General features: G+C 39.9%; 1 protein-coding gene across 1 annotated transcript in view; it reads left to right on the forward strand.

Moving 5' to 3' along the window:
• Window positions 1-13,396, forward strand: part of SH3D19 (SH3 domain containing 19) — a 214,462-nt gene that overhangs the window by 130,065 nt on the left and 71,001 nt on the right. The window contains exons 3-7 of the mRNA XM_020994097.2: window positions 2,768-2,808; window positions 7,770-7,812; window positions 10,515-10,650; window positions 11,120-11,318; window positions 12,295-13,305. Of these exons, the coding sequence (XP_020849756.1) occupies window positions 2,768-2,808; window positions 7,770-7,812; window positions 10,515-10,650; window positions 11,120-11,318; window positions 12,295-13,305 (1,430 nt within the window). The remainder of the gene's footprint in view (window positions 1-2,767; window positions 2,809-7,769; window positions 7,813-10,514; window positions 10,651-11,119; window positions 11,319-12,294; window positions 13,306-13,396) is intronic.

Below are 13,396 nucleotides of genomic sequence, written 5' to 3' on the forward strand. Positions count from 1 at the left end.
AGTAAGGGCTGTTTCCATTGTACCAATCAGATTGACTCTTGAGTTAATCTATATGTTGATCAAGTATGAAAGGACAGATAGCTGAATGCCAAACATAAAAACAATGCAGTGATAATAAAGAGCCCTTAAAAATGTATGGTCTCTGCCTGATTTTTCATGTTTTTCTGATTCACTGATAGCAGCCACTATTCAATTCAACAAGCATTAATTAAGCACCTACTATGTGTAAGGCACTGTGCTAGATGCTGGGAATACAAAAGCAAAAGGGATTTATTGGAAATGTAAACAATTTTAAGGCCAAGTTTTGCAACACTGAAGATGTACAGCCACCATGCTTTCTAATTTCCACGGAGCTTTTGGACTCCAAATTCAGTCTTTTGTATGTTTCCTTTTTGTTTTATAGACAGGACAAGGAAGGTGGCTAAAGGCTTCCTAAAATGAGAGAATTCTAAAGTTGCAAAGACTTAGTTGTCATCTAGTCTGCTTTAATTGAAATCTCCATCTTCCTAATTTCCTCCTACTTGTCCTCATTGCACCCTCAGAGGCCATACAGGACAAATTTACTCCCTCTGCCACAAGAAAATCTTTGAAATGTTTAAGTACTGTGGTCATATACCCATCTTCTCTGGGCTCTTGGTTCCTTCCCTTTCTTTTCATATTACACGATTTCTAATTCTTCACATCCTGGTTGCTGATGGAGATGTTACAATTTGTCGATGCCCTTCATAAGCTATGGTGTCCAATATAATTTGGGACAATTGAAATGAATCAAATAGAAGCATAAAACCTATGCATTAGCATGCGGGAAGGAAACCAAGTGGAATGCTTCACTTCATATCCCACTGGTGTTCCATTAACCACTAATTTATGGTTTTCAGAGGCAGCATGATTTGTCTCTAAAGCTATGTTACAGTGGTTCATAATGCCAGGTAAATAGATCAGTGAATGCAATCTAGGGAAGAAAGAAGCAGCTCAGTGTGATACAATGGAAAGAGCTCCCTTTCTGTAGCAAGAGGACATAGGTTCATATCCAGCCATTCATTGCCTGTGTGACCTTGGGCAAGTCATTTATCTGTCTATACCTCAGTTTCCTTGTCTGTAAAATGAGGGTTACATCAAGTGGCGTCTGAGGTCACTTCCAGCCCTAGATTTATAATCTTATAAAGAATAAAAGCGGGGCAGTGAGGTGGTGTAGTGAGTAGAACTCTGGCCTTGGAGACAGGAAGACCAGAGTTCAAATCCAGCCTCAGATACTTACTAGCTGTGTGACCCTGGGCAAGTCACTTAACCCTGATCGCCTCACCAAAAAAAAAAAAAGGGAATAAAAGCTCTAGGAGCAAAAGAGGTACACACAAATTAGGAAATGATGTAATTGAGGAAGGATACTTCTTCCTAGTGCTAGAAGATGTCATCATCAAGGCCCTCCAGACCCTGAACTTGGCTTCATGTCCATAGCACAGAAGGACGTGGCCAACCCACTTGGTTTTATCCTGATGGAATCCTATAATGAAGCCACACAGAGGGTTTTAGTCTCCCGTCTCATTTGTGCATCTGTGAATTCATTGTTCCTTAAATATCTCGAGCCCTCTAGACTCTCTGAGATACAAATTCACCTGTGATCTAATAGGTATGGACTTAACTCTGGAGATGAAGATTGCAGCCCATTCTGTGTTTCTCTTGCCTCCTGGCTTTCCATAAGCTTGTCACAGGGACTGAACCCAATGGGTTATAGGGCCTCACTCGGTTTCCCTTGGCGTTATGAGAATACTAGCGAGCAGCCAGGCTGTACTGGTTAGTCATTATTCTGACTTTATGACTCAGCCACCATCTTTTTTGATCTTATGACAAATCAATCAATTATTTGTTAAAATTATTAAGATTACTAAGACAAAAATGAAATGGAACCCGACCTCAAGAAGCTTATCTTCTTTAGGGGAAGACGACATGAACACATGTAAATATACACAGAATAAGCATATACGACAAATACAGGCTTATAGCAAGACCTCATGTAGGAGATAATGTTTGAGCTGAGTTTTGAAGGACACTAGGGGTTCAGAGAGAGAGATGATGAGGAAGAGTACATTCTAGGCATAGGATGATGGCCTTTGCCAATTTATAAAGGGCCAGTTTGCCCAGACTGAAGAGTGCATGAGGGGAAGAGGGGCTGAAGCCAACTTGTGAGTGCTTGAAATACAAACCTGAAGACTTTGTATTTGAGTCTGGGGGTAATTAGGGAGCCATTGGGTTTTACTGAGCAGGAGAATGATGTGGTCAGATCTTGCTTTAGGAATTTTACTTTGGCTATTGGATGGGGGATGAATCAGAAGTAAGATTTTGAGGACTTCCTAGGTCTGGGTTATCTCTGTAGTTCCTGATTTGTTCTGTACGGCGCCTTCTCACCTCCACCATGCTCCTCTCCAATGCCCTCTGTGTGATATTCACTTTTAATCCTTCATAAACAGTGGTGTCCTACGACTTGGGACCATCTAATAACACTAGTAGAATATAGGTATTAAAAAGATGGCTGTTTGGATGTCATATGAGATAGAGAATTATTGCTGTCATTATTAGATAAATGTGAATTATTATTATATAATTATGATGATGATGATGACTGTTCTCATCATTGTTATTATTATCTGCAGGTAACTTACCTACTATGTCTGTGGTAGTGCTGAATGCTACAGATGAATTTGATAGAATAAATTCTTTTTTGTCAAAAGGATTACTAATATGCTTACCCAGTGTTTTCTTTTTCTTCCAGTCAAGGACCCTTGTCATCCATTAGAGCCGTAATCAAGAGAAGTAAGTTGTTTTATTTCCCCCTCTGTGTTTTGTACTGTTCTAATTTCAAATGATAACTTAGATTTCCAACAAGTGTTTCTGTTTTATAAGTGGTCTAAGTGACCCAACTGAGAAACAAAGAGTAATAAACCACCAGACAATAATGGCGGTGATTCTTTTTCTTTGTTTTAGACTCTCTCTTCCTTACAAATCAGTTCTTTGGAACAAGAACATTTTCTTGCCTGTACCAGTACTTAGTACTTGCCAGTACTAAGCTAGGGTCATGGTTTTTTTTTTTATTGTTGGATTCTAGGGTATTGATCTACCCTGTGGGACAGTGGGTACAAAGCTGACTGGGAAGTGGAGGACCAAGGTTTGAATGCATCTGTGACCTTGACCTTTTTGGATCTTAAGTTGCCTCATCTGTAAAATGAGGTGGTGGGGCTGGTTGGATTCCAAGGTCTCTTCTAACTCTAAATCCTTGATCCTACTTAATTCATTAATTAATAATAACTAACATTTATATAGCATTTACTGTACCTGGCACTGAGCTTAGTGCTTTACAAATATTATCTCATTTGATCTTCATAATAACCTCATGAGATAGATGCTATTATTATCTCCATTTTACATATGAGGAAACCAAAGCAGAGATTATGTGACTTTCCCGGGGTCACATAGCTAGGGACTATCTGAGGCTGGATTTGAACTCACATCTTCCTGACTTTGGGTCTGGTGCTCTATCTGTTGCACCACCTCACTGCCTCAGAAGTGTGCATGTGTGTGTGTGTGTGTGTGTGTGTGTGTGTAGGTGTATCATTTCTCTCTGCTTCTTACACTATAGTATCATTTTATATATGGAAGAGATATAGACTAATGATATTTTAGTGATTATTTTTAAAATGTCCCACCCTGTCCTTTGACACATTCTAGTTACCTATGTCTGTTCTTCTTTGGGAGTTATCATGATGCAATGGAAATATCATAGGACATGGAATTAGGAGACTGGGTTTGAATCCCAGCTTTACCACTTATTACCAGGGTGTGACCTTGAGCAAATCAGTTGCCTTCCATGGGGCAGATCCTCATGTCCAAAATGAGGAATTTGGAGTAGATGAATTCTAATGCCTCTTCAACCCTAAATATATGACCTTGGGATCTTTTGAAGCTACATTTACAACTACACACAGATGCATGAGATTTTTACTCTGAAATCATAAAAGAGGGCAATATGTTGTAATTGAAAAAAAAATGAGTTTAGAATCAGATTACCTAGGTTTAAATTTTAGCTAAATCTGTGATCTCAGGTAAAACTTTGCAGGTGGTTAGGTGGGGTAGTGGATAGAGCGTTAAATTTGGAGTCAGGAAGTTATGAATTCAAACTCTGCCTCAATGCCAGCTGTATGATCTGGGGCAGGTCCCTTAGCTTCTTTCTGCCTCAGTTTCCTCATCTGTGAAATGGATATCACAGTAGCACCTACCTCCCAGGTTTGTTGTGAAGATCAAATGAGATAACATTGTCAAGCACTTCGCAAACTCAAAAGCACTATATAAAATGCTAGCTAATATTAAGTCACTTGCCTGGGTCTAATGTTCCTCACCTGTAAAATGAAACGTTGGACTAGATTATTTCAAAAGCCCCTTCTAGCTTTCAGTCTTTGATCCTGTGATCCTATAATGACATTTGACAACAGCAAAGAGTTTTGCATAGCATTTTGAAGCATTAATTAAAGGTAGTAGAAATTTATGAACATAATTCCAAAGGGAGAGGGAAAAAGGCTTATTTGGAGGAGTTCTTAAAACCATTGGAACAGAGGCTTTTAATTCAGCAAAATAACAAATACTTATTAAGTAGCTGATCAAGTGGTACAAGACACTGAACTGGGACCTGGAGGGAAGAAAAGAAAGATCTGAGTCTGTGAACAGAAGGAACTGTTGGTTTGGGAGCTACCTCCTTAAAAATGTAGTTCTGATCTGGAACCTGTCTATGACTTAGTAGGTAAGTCCTAGAGAGTTACCTGATGGACACAGAAGTTAACTGACTTGCCCAGGATCACACAGAAAAGAAATGGTTGAGACTTGAATTTAAACTCAGGTCTTCCTGACTCCGAGTCCAATGGTCTAAACACTGCAGTAGGTGCAGGGGAAAAAGCAATGCATCAAAAGACTTGGGTTCAGAACCCTTCCCTCCTACTTCCTTCCTGTGTTACCTTTCACAAGTCTCTTTATCTCTCTGGTCCCCAGTTTCCTTACCTGTAAGGTCCCATGTGGCTCTAAATCCTACTAAAAGGTGGTTTCCATTGAATATTTTATTACCTAGCCAGCCTACATATCATTTCTAGCCATGGGCAAAAGAGACAGGAAAGAGATTCGGAATACACTTACATTTATTCCATTTAAACTGGCCTGCTAGCTGTTCCCAAACTTTGACATTCTATCTCTCATCTATTTGCATGAGCCAAGAACTCTTCTTCCCACCTGGATAGAATGTACTATCTCTTCATCTGTATCTCTTAGAATGCTTATCTTCCTTCAAGACTTCCTCAACTCAGGCTTCTCCTCTTCCATTGAAGGTTTTCTTTCCCATGCCCCATCTGGTAATGGTCTCTTCTTTTTCATATCACCTTGTTTTTACTTCTCTGGGTTCTTCTTGTATCATACCCTCTCCACCTTAAGGTAGTCTTCTTTAAGCCAGGGACTGTTTTTTGTTTTGTCTTTCTATTTCCAGCACCTAGCACAATGCTTTGCTCATGATAGACACAATAAATGTTTGTTGAGTTGAATTGAAATCCATTATATTAGCTTTGGCCCTTCATCTTAGCCAGCTGAGATCTTTCCCTTTTCTCATAGGGTTGTAAAGATAATGCTTCCTAAAACTCAGAGTTTTCTAAGAACATGAAGGATTACTGTTGTTATTATTATCATTATCGTTATTAATCAAAGGATTGTGATAAGCTTCTGTATGCAAAGCACAAGATGCCTATAGCTACTCAATACACCCAGATCTGTTAACTATTAGTCCTCTATAGAGATTGAGAAGGGCTGCTAGGTGGTGCGGTGCCGGGTCTGGAGTTAAGAAGATTTATCTTCCTGAGTTCAGATTCTGCTGGGTGACCCTGGACAAGTCACTTCACCCTGTTTGATTCAGTTTTCTCATCTGTAAAATGAGCTGGAGAAGGAAACGGCAAACCACTTTAGTAGTAGCTTTGCCAAGAAAACCCCAAATGGGGTCAACACGAGTTGGCCACAGCTGAAATAACTGAAAAACAACAACATATTTCAATGGATATTTGTCTGTTTAAACATATCATTCTAGAGGTAGAACTTAAAGGAACCTCAGAGACCATCTGGTCCAGCTCCTTCATTTTATAGGTCAGGAAACAGTTGCCCAGGGAGTTTAAGTGACTTGTCAAGGTCATACAGGTAATAAGCATCCGAGACAGGATTTGAAACCAGGATCTCTGACTCTAAAGACAGTGCAATTGTATTCCTGGGACTTTCTATGATAATTCAGTAGGCCCTTGGAACCTTGGTTAACTTTTCTCCTCTTGGGAAAAAACATTGGTTAAAAATCACAGATGTGCTTGGTGCTATTTCTTTTCAGAGCGTAGGCAGCCTGGTTCCCTCTTTTTCTGCCTTTCCCCTTCTGTAACCCCTTCTTTTTTTCCCTTAGCACTCATGAATAGTGCACAGAAAAAATGCCCCGTGGAAGAGGTATGTCTACAATGATAACATGATGTCTTTTAAAAGTGTTATTTGTACCTGGTGCCTGTGGAGAGATGATTGTGTTACACTTGGGGTGAGCTTTTCCATTAACAGAATTCCATTGTGAATCAAGTTTGCTGTTGAAAGAGTCAGCCTTACTCTACGCTTTTAAAAAATATAACTAAATGAACCCTGAAACTGGTCTAACTCTTTAACAGTGGGAAACAATCACACCAGTTCAAATTGTGAATCTGGGAAGAGCCTCTGGGTTGGAGGATTCAGGATTGACATTTTCAAACATTCGCAGTCTGTCCCACCAACCTGCCATGAATTCAGCTCTCTTCCTCCTGCTACCTGGGCTGATTCTGGCCCAAGCCCCAAGTATGTTTGCTGCACACTGCCTGTCTCAGGGCATACTTTTCTTATTTAAAGGAAGATTTGCTGGAGACAATCAGAAGCTACTAAGTGATCTTAAAAATGGAAAAGAGAGTAAACCCTCAGTGAGGTTCTTTCTGAGTATTATAGGAAGAAAGAGCATTGAAAAAGAGAGTGCTTTGGAGAGAAATATAGGCATCTCTTAGAAGGATTTGGGATGGGATACAAATTCCTTTTTGTTCATCATTTTTTATTATTAGGATGGTATAGTATTTGGATTTTCCTACCTGTGAAAACCTACAGAGCGTATGCCTCAATCAAGATGAACTTCATGTGACAAATCTAAAATATTCTCATTAAGAATAGATTTGATTTACTGCCCCCCCCAAATGAAGAGTTAGACCACGTTATCATCTTTTGTGTTTGAGACTGGGGAGAGGGGAGGGAGACTGTAAATAGCTGAGAATTTCCATTTAGTGATAGTTGCTGAATATGTAAAGATGTCTTAATTATACATTTAGCAAACTGATTTGAATCATTTTGGGTTTAATCATTTACTTTTTAACCACCTCATTTTAAAATAATAATAACAATTTTAAGGCTGTGAAATTTCAAAGAGTGAGTAAATAACAACTCATTGATTTATCACACTTATTCTATTTATAGTGGAGTTGTAAAGAAATTCCTGAAGTTTATTCTTTCTTATTCAACCCCAAAATGCCTTTATCTGACATCATAAAAATTACTTTGGTTTATTTTTGTATGTAAAAATTATATTTTTTTAACATCAGGAGCAAACTAATCATTATTCTTTCAGTGGGTCACTCAGTGGTGATTCAGAGATTTACGGAATATTATTTTGTGACTTCATTGTAAGTTGTACCTTTTTTTTCCCTCTGTAGCTTCTAGGACTTCCATTCATGGTGATCCACACCGAGATAGGAGGTACATAAAAGTTACATATCCTTTGAAAATAATGTGTATATTTATTATGTAGTTTTAAAAAAAGTAAACAGGGTAAAAGGGAAATTCATATTTTCATATTGAACCCTCCTTTCGGGTTGTGCTGTGTACATGGAAATGGTTTTTTGTCTTTTTGTATTAAAGTTCAAAATTTTGTATTAAAGTTCAAAAATTTTAAATGATATATCTTGTTAATAATTGAAATTAAAATTTGCATTTAGTTAGCATTGGCATCTTTCACAAGGAAGATATTACTGTATTCATTCATTCATTCCACAGAGTGCCTATTTTGTGCACCATGGTAGATACATGGTCCTTGCCCTCATGGCGTTTAAATCTAGCAAACCACCTAATCGGTACAATCTCTCCTTTAGTCTGTGATGGTGATTAGAGATCATGGGATCATGGATTTAGAGTTGATAGGGAAATAGAGGCGATTGAATCCAGCATCATGTTTTTCATGTAAGGAAACTGAGGCTCAGAGACACATAAGTGACTTGTTCAGTATCATACAACTAGTAAGTGGTTAAGGGAAGACCGGAGCCCACATCTTCGTGACTCTGAGTATAGCACTCTGTCCATTATGCCAGTTTGGGAGGATGATGATGACAATTTTACATGAATGAAAAGGGCCAAGGAAGATCTTAAAGCTGGCATAAGGAAAAAAATCAACTAGGTATAGTATTTAAGCTGTTTACAGGACTGTTTTTGTTCATGACCGTGACTCCCTGCTTCACAGGGGTCATTCACCACTCATACAACAAAGGTTTGTTAAAGTACATGTTATGATTGGGTCACAAAGAACCAAAACAGTACCACCCTCAAAAATGGCATGTGCACGGACGCCTCTCCATGTTGCCTTCATTATTGTCTCATTTTGTATGTTGTTCATACATACTTTTGCCTCTGTTTTCTTCACTCTGCATCCTTTCATGTCAATCTCCTATTGTTTATTTGAATTTTTCCCATTCATCCTTACTTTACTCGTGTCCTCGTCACATTTCATGGGGCAGCTAGGTGGCACCATACTGCATAGAGCATTGGACCTGGAGTCAGGAAGACCTGAGTTCAGATATGACTTCAGTTCAGTTCAGATGAACCCCTGGGCAAGTCACATAACCCTGTTTGCCTCAGTTTCCTCATCTGTAAAATGAGCTGGAGAGGAAATGACTAACCGCTCTAGTATCTTTGCCAAGAAAACCCCAAATGAGCCAGACGTGACTGAACAACTGAACAACACATTTCAAAGGACCACGACAGCAGTCCCTAGGCTAGTGCTTTGCACATAGATGTGGTCAATAAATATTTGGTCTTTTGGCTCACAGACTCAAAGACTCAAAGATCCTTTGAGTTTTCAGGCACTTGGGAATTCATCTGGTTCAGTTCTGTTTTTAAACAGTTGAGGTAACAGATCCAGAGAAAAATAAATGACTTACTCAAAGACACGTAGCTAGTTAATGTTAGAACAGAAATTTGAACCTGGTTTTTGTACTCCTGATCCCAGTTTTAAATTGAATTAAATCACTGTTCTCTGGATAACTTTTATTTCCTCAAAAGAACACCTGAAGTGAATTGCTAAGTTAAGGTAACCCAGTATTAAATGTCAGGAAGAACTTAATCAATATTCTTAAAATTAAAATACCAGTTTGATCAAAGGTCAGAGTCTATTAAAAGTATTATGGAGCCTACGTGTGTGTGTGTGTGTGCGTGCGCGCACGTGTGCGCACGTGCACTGTTTTGAACAGTGTTTAATTTGGTTAAATTTAATTCCATAAATATTTATTAAGCCTATAATATGTGCCAAAGTAAACCAGCAAAACCCTGGAAAAACCCCATGCTTTTCTAGAGCCTTTCCAGAAAACCAGTCCTTGCAGCAGTCGAAGTGCTTTCTGATGATCAGTCTAACCAGTTATGGCCACTAGGTAATGGATTCTATGGCTGTTGCAACACAGACAAAGAAAAAATTTAATACAGCATTTAGTCCTGTGCATTCACTTCCACTTCTGCAGTGACATTGGAAAAGTGTTGGAAAAGTGGTAGAGGGTGCACTGAAACGCTTTTAAAACTTTCAAACTTTATTTATTTATTTTTTTGGCTAGGCAATGGGGTTAAGTGACTTGCCCAGGGTTACAATTATGTGTCTGAGGTCGGATTTGAACTCAGGATCTCCTGAATCCAGGGCCGGTGTTCTATCCACTGCACCGCCTAGCTGCCCCCGAAACACTTTTTAGAAGGCATGTAAACACTAAAGGTAGTGTCATGGACTGGAGAGAGAACGGATCTTGGCTCCAGGATGACCACAGTTAAAATCCCACCTCTTACAGTTATGGCTGAAGGTTTGCAGGAAGCTGGATTATTTGAGCTTCGACTTCACCCTTGCCAATCAACTCCTTTTATGGAAAAACTAAGCTGACTCATATTGGGGGGGTACCAAGGGATATCTGGCTGGTATTGGTCCTGTCGCAATGTGATAAGGACACTGGCCCATCCTTTCCTACTTAGTGTGCCTTGATGCCGTTGAGGGAGACACTAGCTGGATCTGGATGGTCCATCGGATTGATCTAGTGAGGCATTCGTGATGTCTGTCTATGCCCCGAGTGCAAAAGGCATGATAACAGTTCTGTGGATAAAGCTAATCTTTGGATTTAAACCTGCAAAATCCTAACATGGCTTTTGTCTGCTAGGCGCCCTGAAATCACCATTGTGGCTGCTGAGCCCCTCAGACCAGCTTCTTGGTTCCCAGGAGCCTCACCGGCATTAGGATTCCCACCTTCTCCTGCTCCAAGTCCATGGAGAACAAGTGAGCTTATTCCTTCTGAGGTCAGTTTGCATTTTCTTTTAAAAAGAGTTTTGTTTTGTTTTTTAAATGAAACTGAATGCTGTGACCAAATTGAAAGAGCAAGTCTGGCCCCAGAGAAGAAATGAAAAAATATACCTCCTTCCCTTCTTTGTAGAGGTGGGGGACTATGGGCATGAAACACTAGATACACTATCAGAGTTACTGGTAAATGTGTTGGTTAGTTTTTGCTGAACTGTTTTTTCTTTTCTTTTTTATTCATTGTTACAAAGGGATGGCTTCCTGGGTATGGGGGGGGGATATGTTTGAAAATAATGATGATAGAAAAATAAGTTATCAATAAAAAAATTTTTAAGTAAAGTTTTAAAGCTTTTTAAAAGTAAAGTTAAAGATAAAAAAGAGAATCAGAGTACTGATTGAGTTAAGGTTTGCCTGTAAATGTACAGGCATGAAGGGATTAAACTATTTTGAGCTGAATTCTTTATTTCACAGCTTCCACCATCTTATGAGCAAGTGATAAAAGAAATCAACCAAGTCCAAGTCGGTACTGGGAGTAATAGTAATGCTCCCACGACGCCAAGGCAGACCATCACATCTGCAACTCAGACAGACTTTCCAGAGGAGATAGGCAATTGCCTGTCTGGAAGTAACGCAAATAAGCCACCTGCCCCTAAATCCAATCCTACTCTAGGTAAGTAGGTAGAATTTTCTTTGGGGGGGGGGGGGTCTGAAGCTGTGATTTTGTTAGTGTAGAAGACTCCAGTATAGAAATTCCCTCCACCAATACAGATCACAAACTTATCTCTAATTTACAAGCTTAGAAGTTTGCTTGGGGCAAGAGAGGTTAAGTGACTTGTCCCAGGTCACACACACACCATATGTGTTGGTGACAGCATTTGAACCAATATCTTCCTTACCAAAAAGTGTGCCCTCTATCCATAAGTCTTAAGAAAACTGAAATTTAGAGCCCGATTTCATTGAATCTTATTTCCCAACCAGTATAATCCTGGCTTGCATTCTTCATTTGGCCATGCGTTGGTGGCGTTCATAAGTCTCTAAAGACATGACAATGCTGTCTCAGCCTGCTGCCCACACGTTGGTTCATATGGCCAAGATACACTGCCATTATTGCTTTCTAACCTGATTTCCCCCTCGAGAATGTATTACATTTTAGCCCCTGAATGGGATTCTGATCAATTCAGTGGAGGGAAGTATGATCTTCATCCTGGATTTCTTTAAAAAAAAAAACCAAACATTTCATTAGTGTAGCAGAGGTGATTGGTATTTACCTTGAAAAGTAAAAGAAAAACAGCATCATGACATTTTAGAACCAAGAATGGTGTTCACACATACACACACACACACAAAATTGGAGGTGTATCACCTGCAGGGAAATGATTTATGTGATAAGTTTAAGTAGAGTGGGGGGATTTAATGATTTTTTTTAATGTAAATAGCTATCTCTTTATAATCAGGAAGCTGCGCATGAATGTTGTGGGTTTTTGCCAATGATCCTAAAATTACTTTTTGCTAATTAAGAAAATTAGAACCTGATGGTATTCCACGTCTATTAAGCAAAAAAACTGCTTGCCTTCTATTAAAAGCCGATAATGTGCTTTGAAATACTAATGTTATAACTTCCTTTTGGTTTGGTATCTTCTTTTTAGCAGTTCAGCCTCCTCCCAAGCCTTTCCAGCCATCTTCTCCATCCTCAACCAGTAATCTTTTGAACGATGTGGCTCCTTTAATTGTCTTTGATGCCGTTGAGGAACAGGCTTGCCGAGACAACCCCAATGTTGGGGCATGTCCAGTGCCCAGGCCGAGATCAAAACTCAATCTCAAACCTATAGTCAGAGACACTCCAAGCAACATAAAAGACCATCAGGAAACTAGTCAACCAGCTGTAAAACGGGGAGCATCACCGAGTCAGTCCCTGTCCTTGTTAGATGGGAGCAACTTAGAAAGTCAAGCAGTAATAAACAGTATGAGCACAGAAAGAAACCAAGCTAGTATTGTTTCACGGATCAAAGCTTTTGAATCCCAACCAAATGCTGAAACCTCAGGATTATCTAAGAAACCAGAAATTGCTCCCCGGACATTACCCCCGAGGCCTGCTGTTCCTGTGGGAAAACCTACTTTGGCTCCAAAGCCATCCATTAATAGAGCTTCCGGAGAGTGGGACTCATCGACCGAAAACAAACTCAAGACTGCCTCCAAGGAAGGGCCCTCTCCACACTTGCACCCTCAAGAAGTGGGAGGCATCCCAGTAACCAAACCTGAATTGCCAAAGAAACCAAAGCCTGGCCTTGTACAGAGTATCAATAATGGCCCAGTGGACATTCTAGGAAGTAAGTTATCAGTAGAGATCCCGGAGAAGGAGAAGAGAATTCCAACTCCGGCACCACGGCCTTTACCACCGAAGAAATTACCATCTTTAGAAGACCCTGCCTTTCCTGCCCCTCCATTGAAACCAGTCACTGCTTCTCCTAGGCTGTCTGTGGCAGCACAAGCCAGAGCTTTCAGGTCCCTGGGAGAAGGGCCAACAGCAAGCACACTTACCCCTGCCTCTCAGTGCCTACAGGTGGTAGAAGCTGACCTCATCAGTTTTGATGATGATGTTCTGCCTGCTCCATCAGTTAACCTGGCTGAAGAACACCTGGGTTCAGAGATGGACCTGGGTAAGTGGGGGAGGAACAGGACATCAATGTGGGGTGTTTTCATGGGGCTCTTTGCATTTTAGATTTTGAGAATTTTGAGTTATTATCACAG

This window comes from Phascolarctos cinereus, unplaced genomic scaffold, assembly GCF_003287225.1.
Source record: "Phascolarctos cinereus isolate Bilbo 61053 unplaced genomic scaffold, phaCin_HiC Scaffold_9;HRSCAF=440, whole genome shotgun sequence".
NCBI classification, from domain to species: Eukaryota; Metazoa; Chordata; class Mammalia; order Diprotodontia; family Phascolarctidae; genus Phascolarctos; species Phascolarctos cinereus.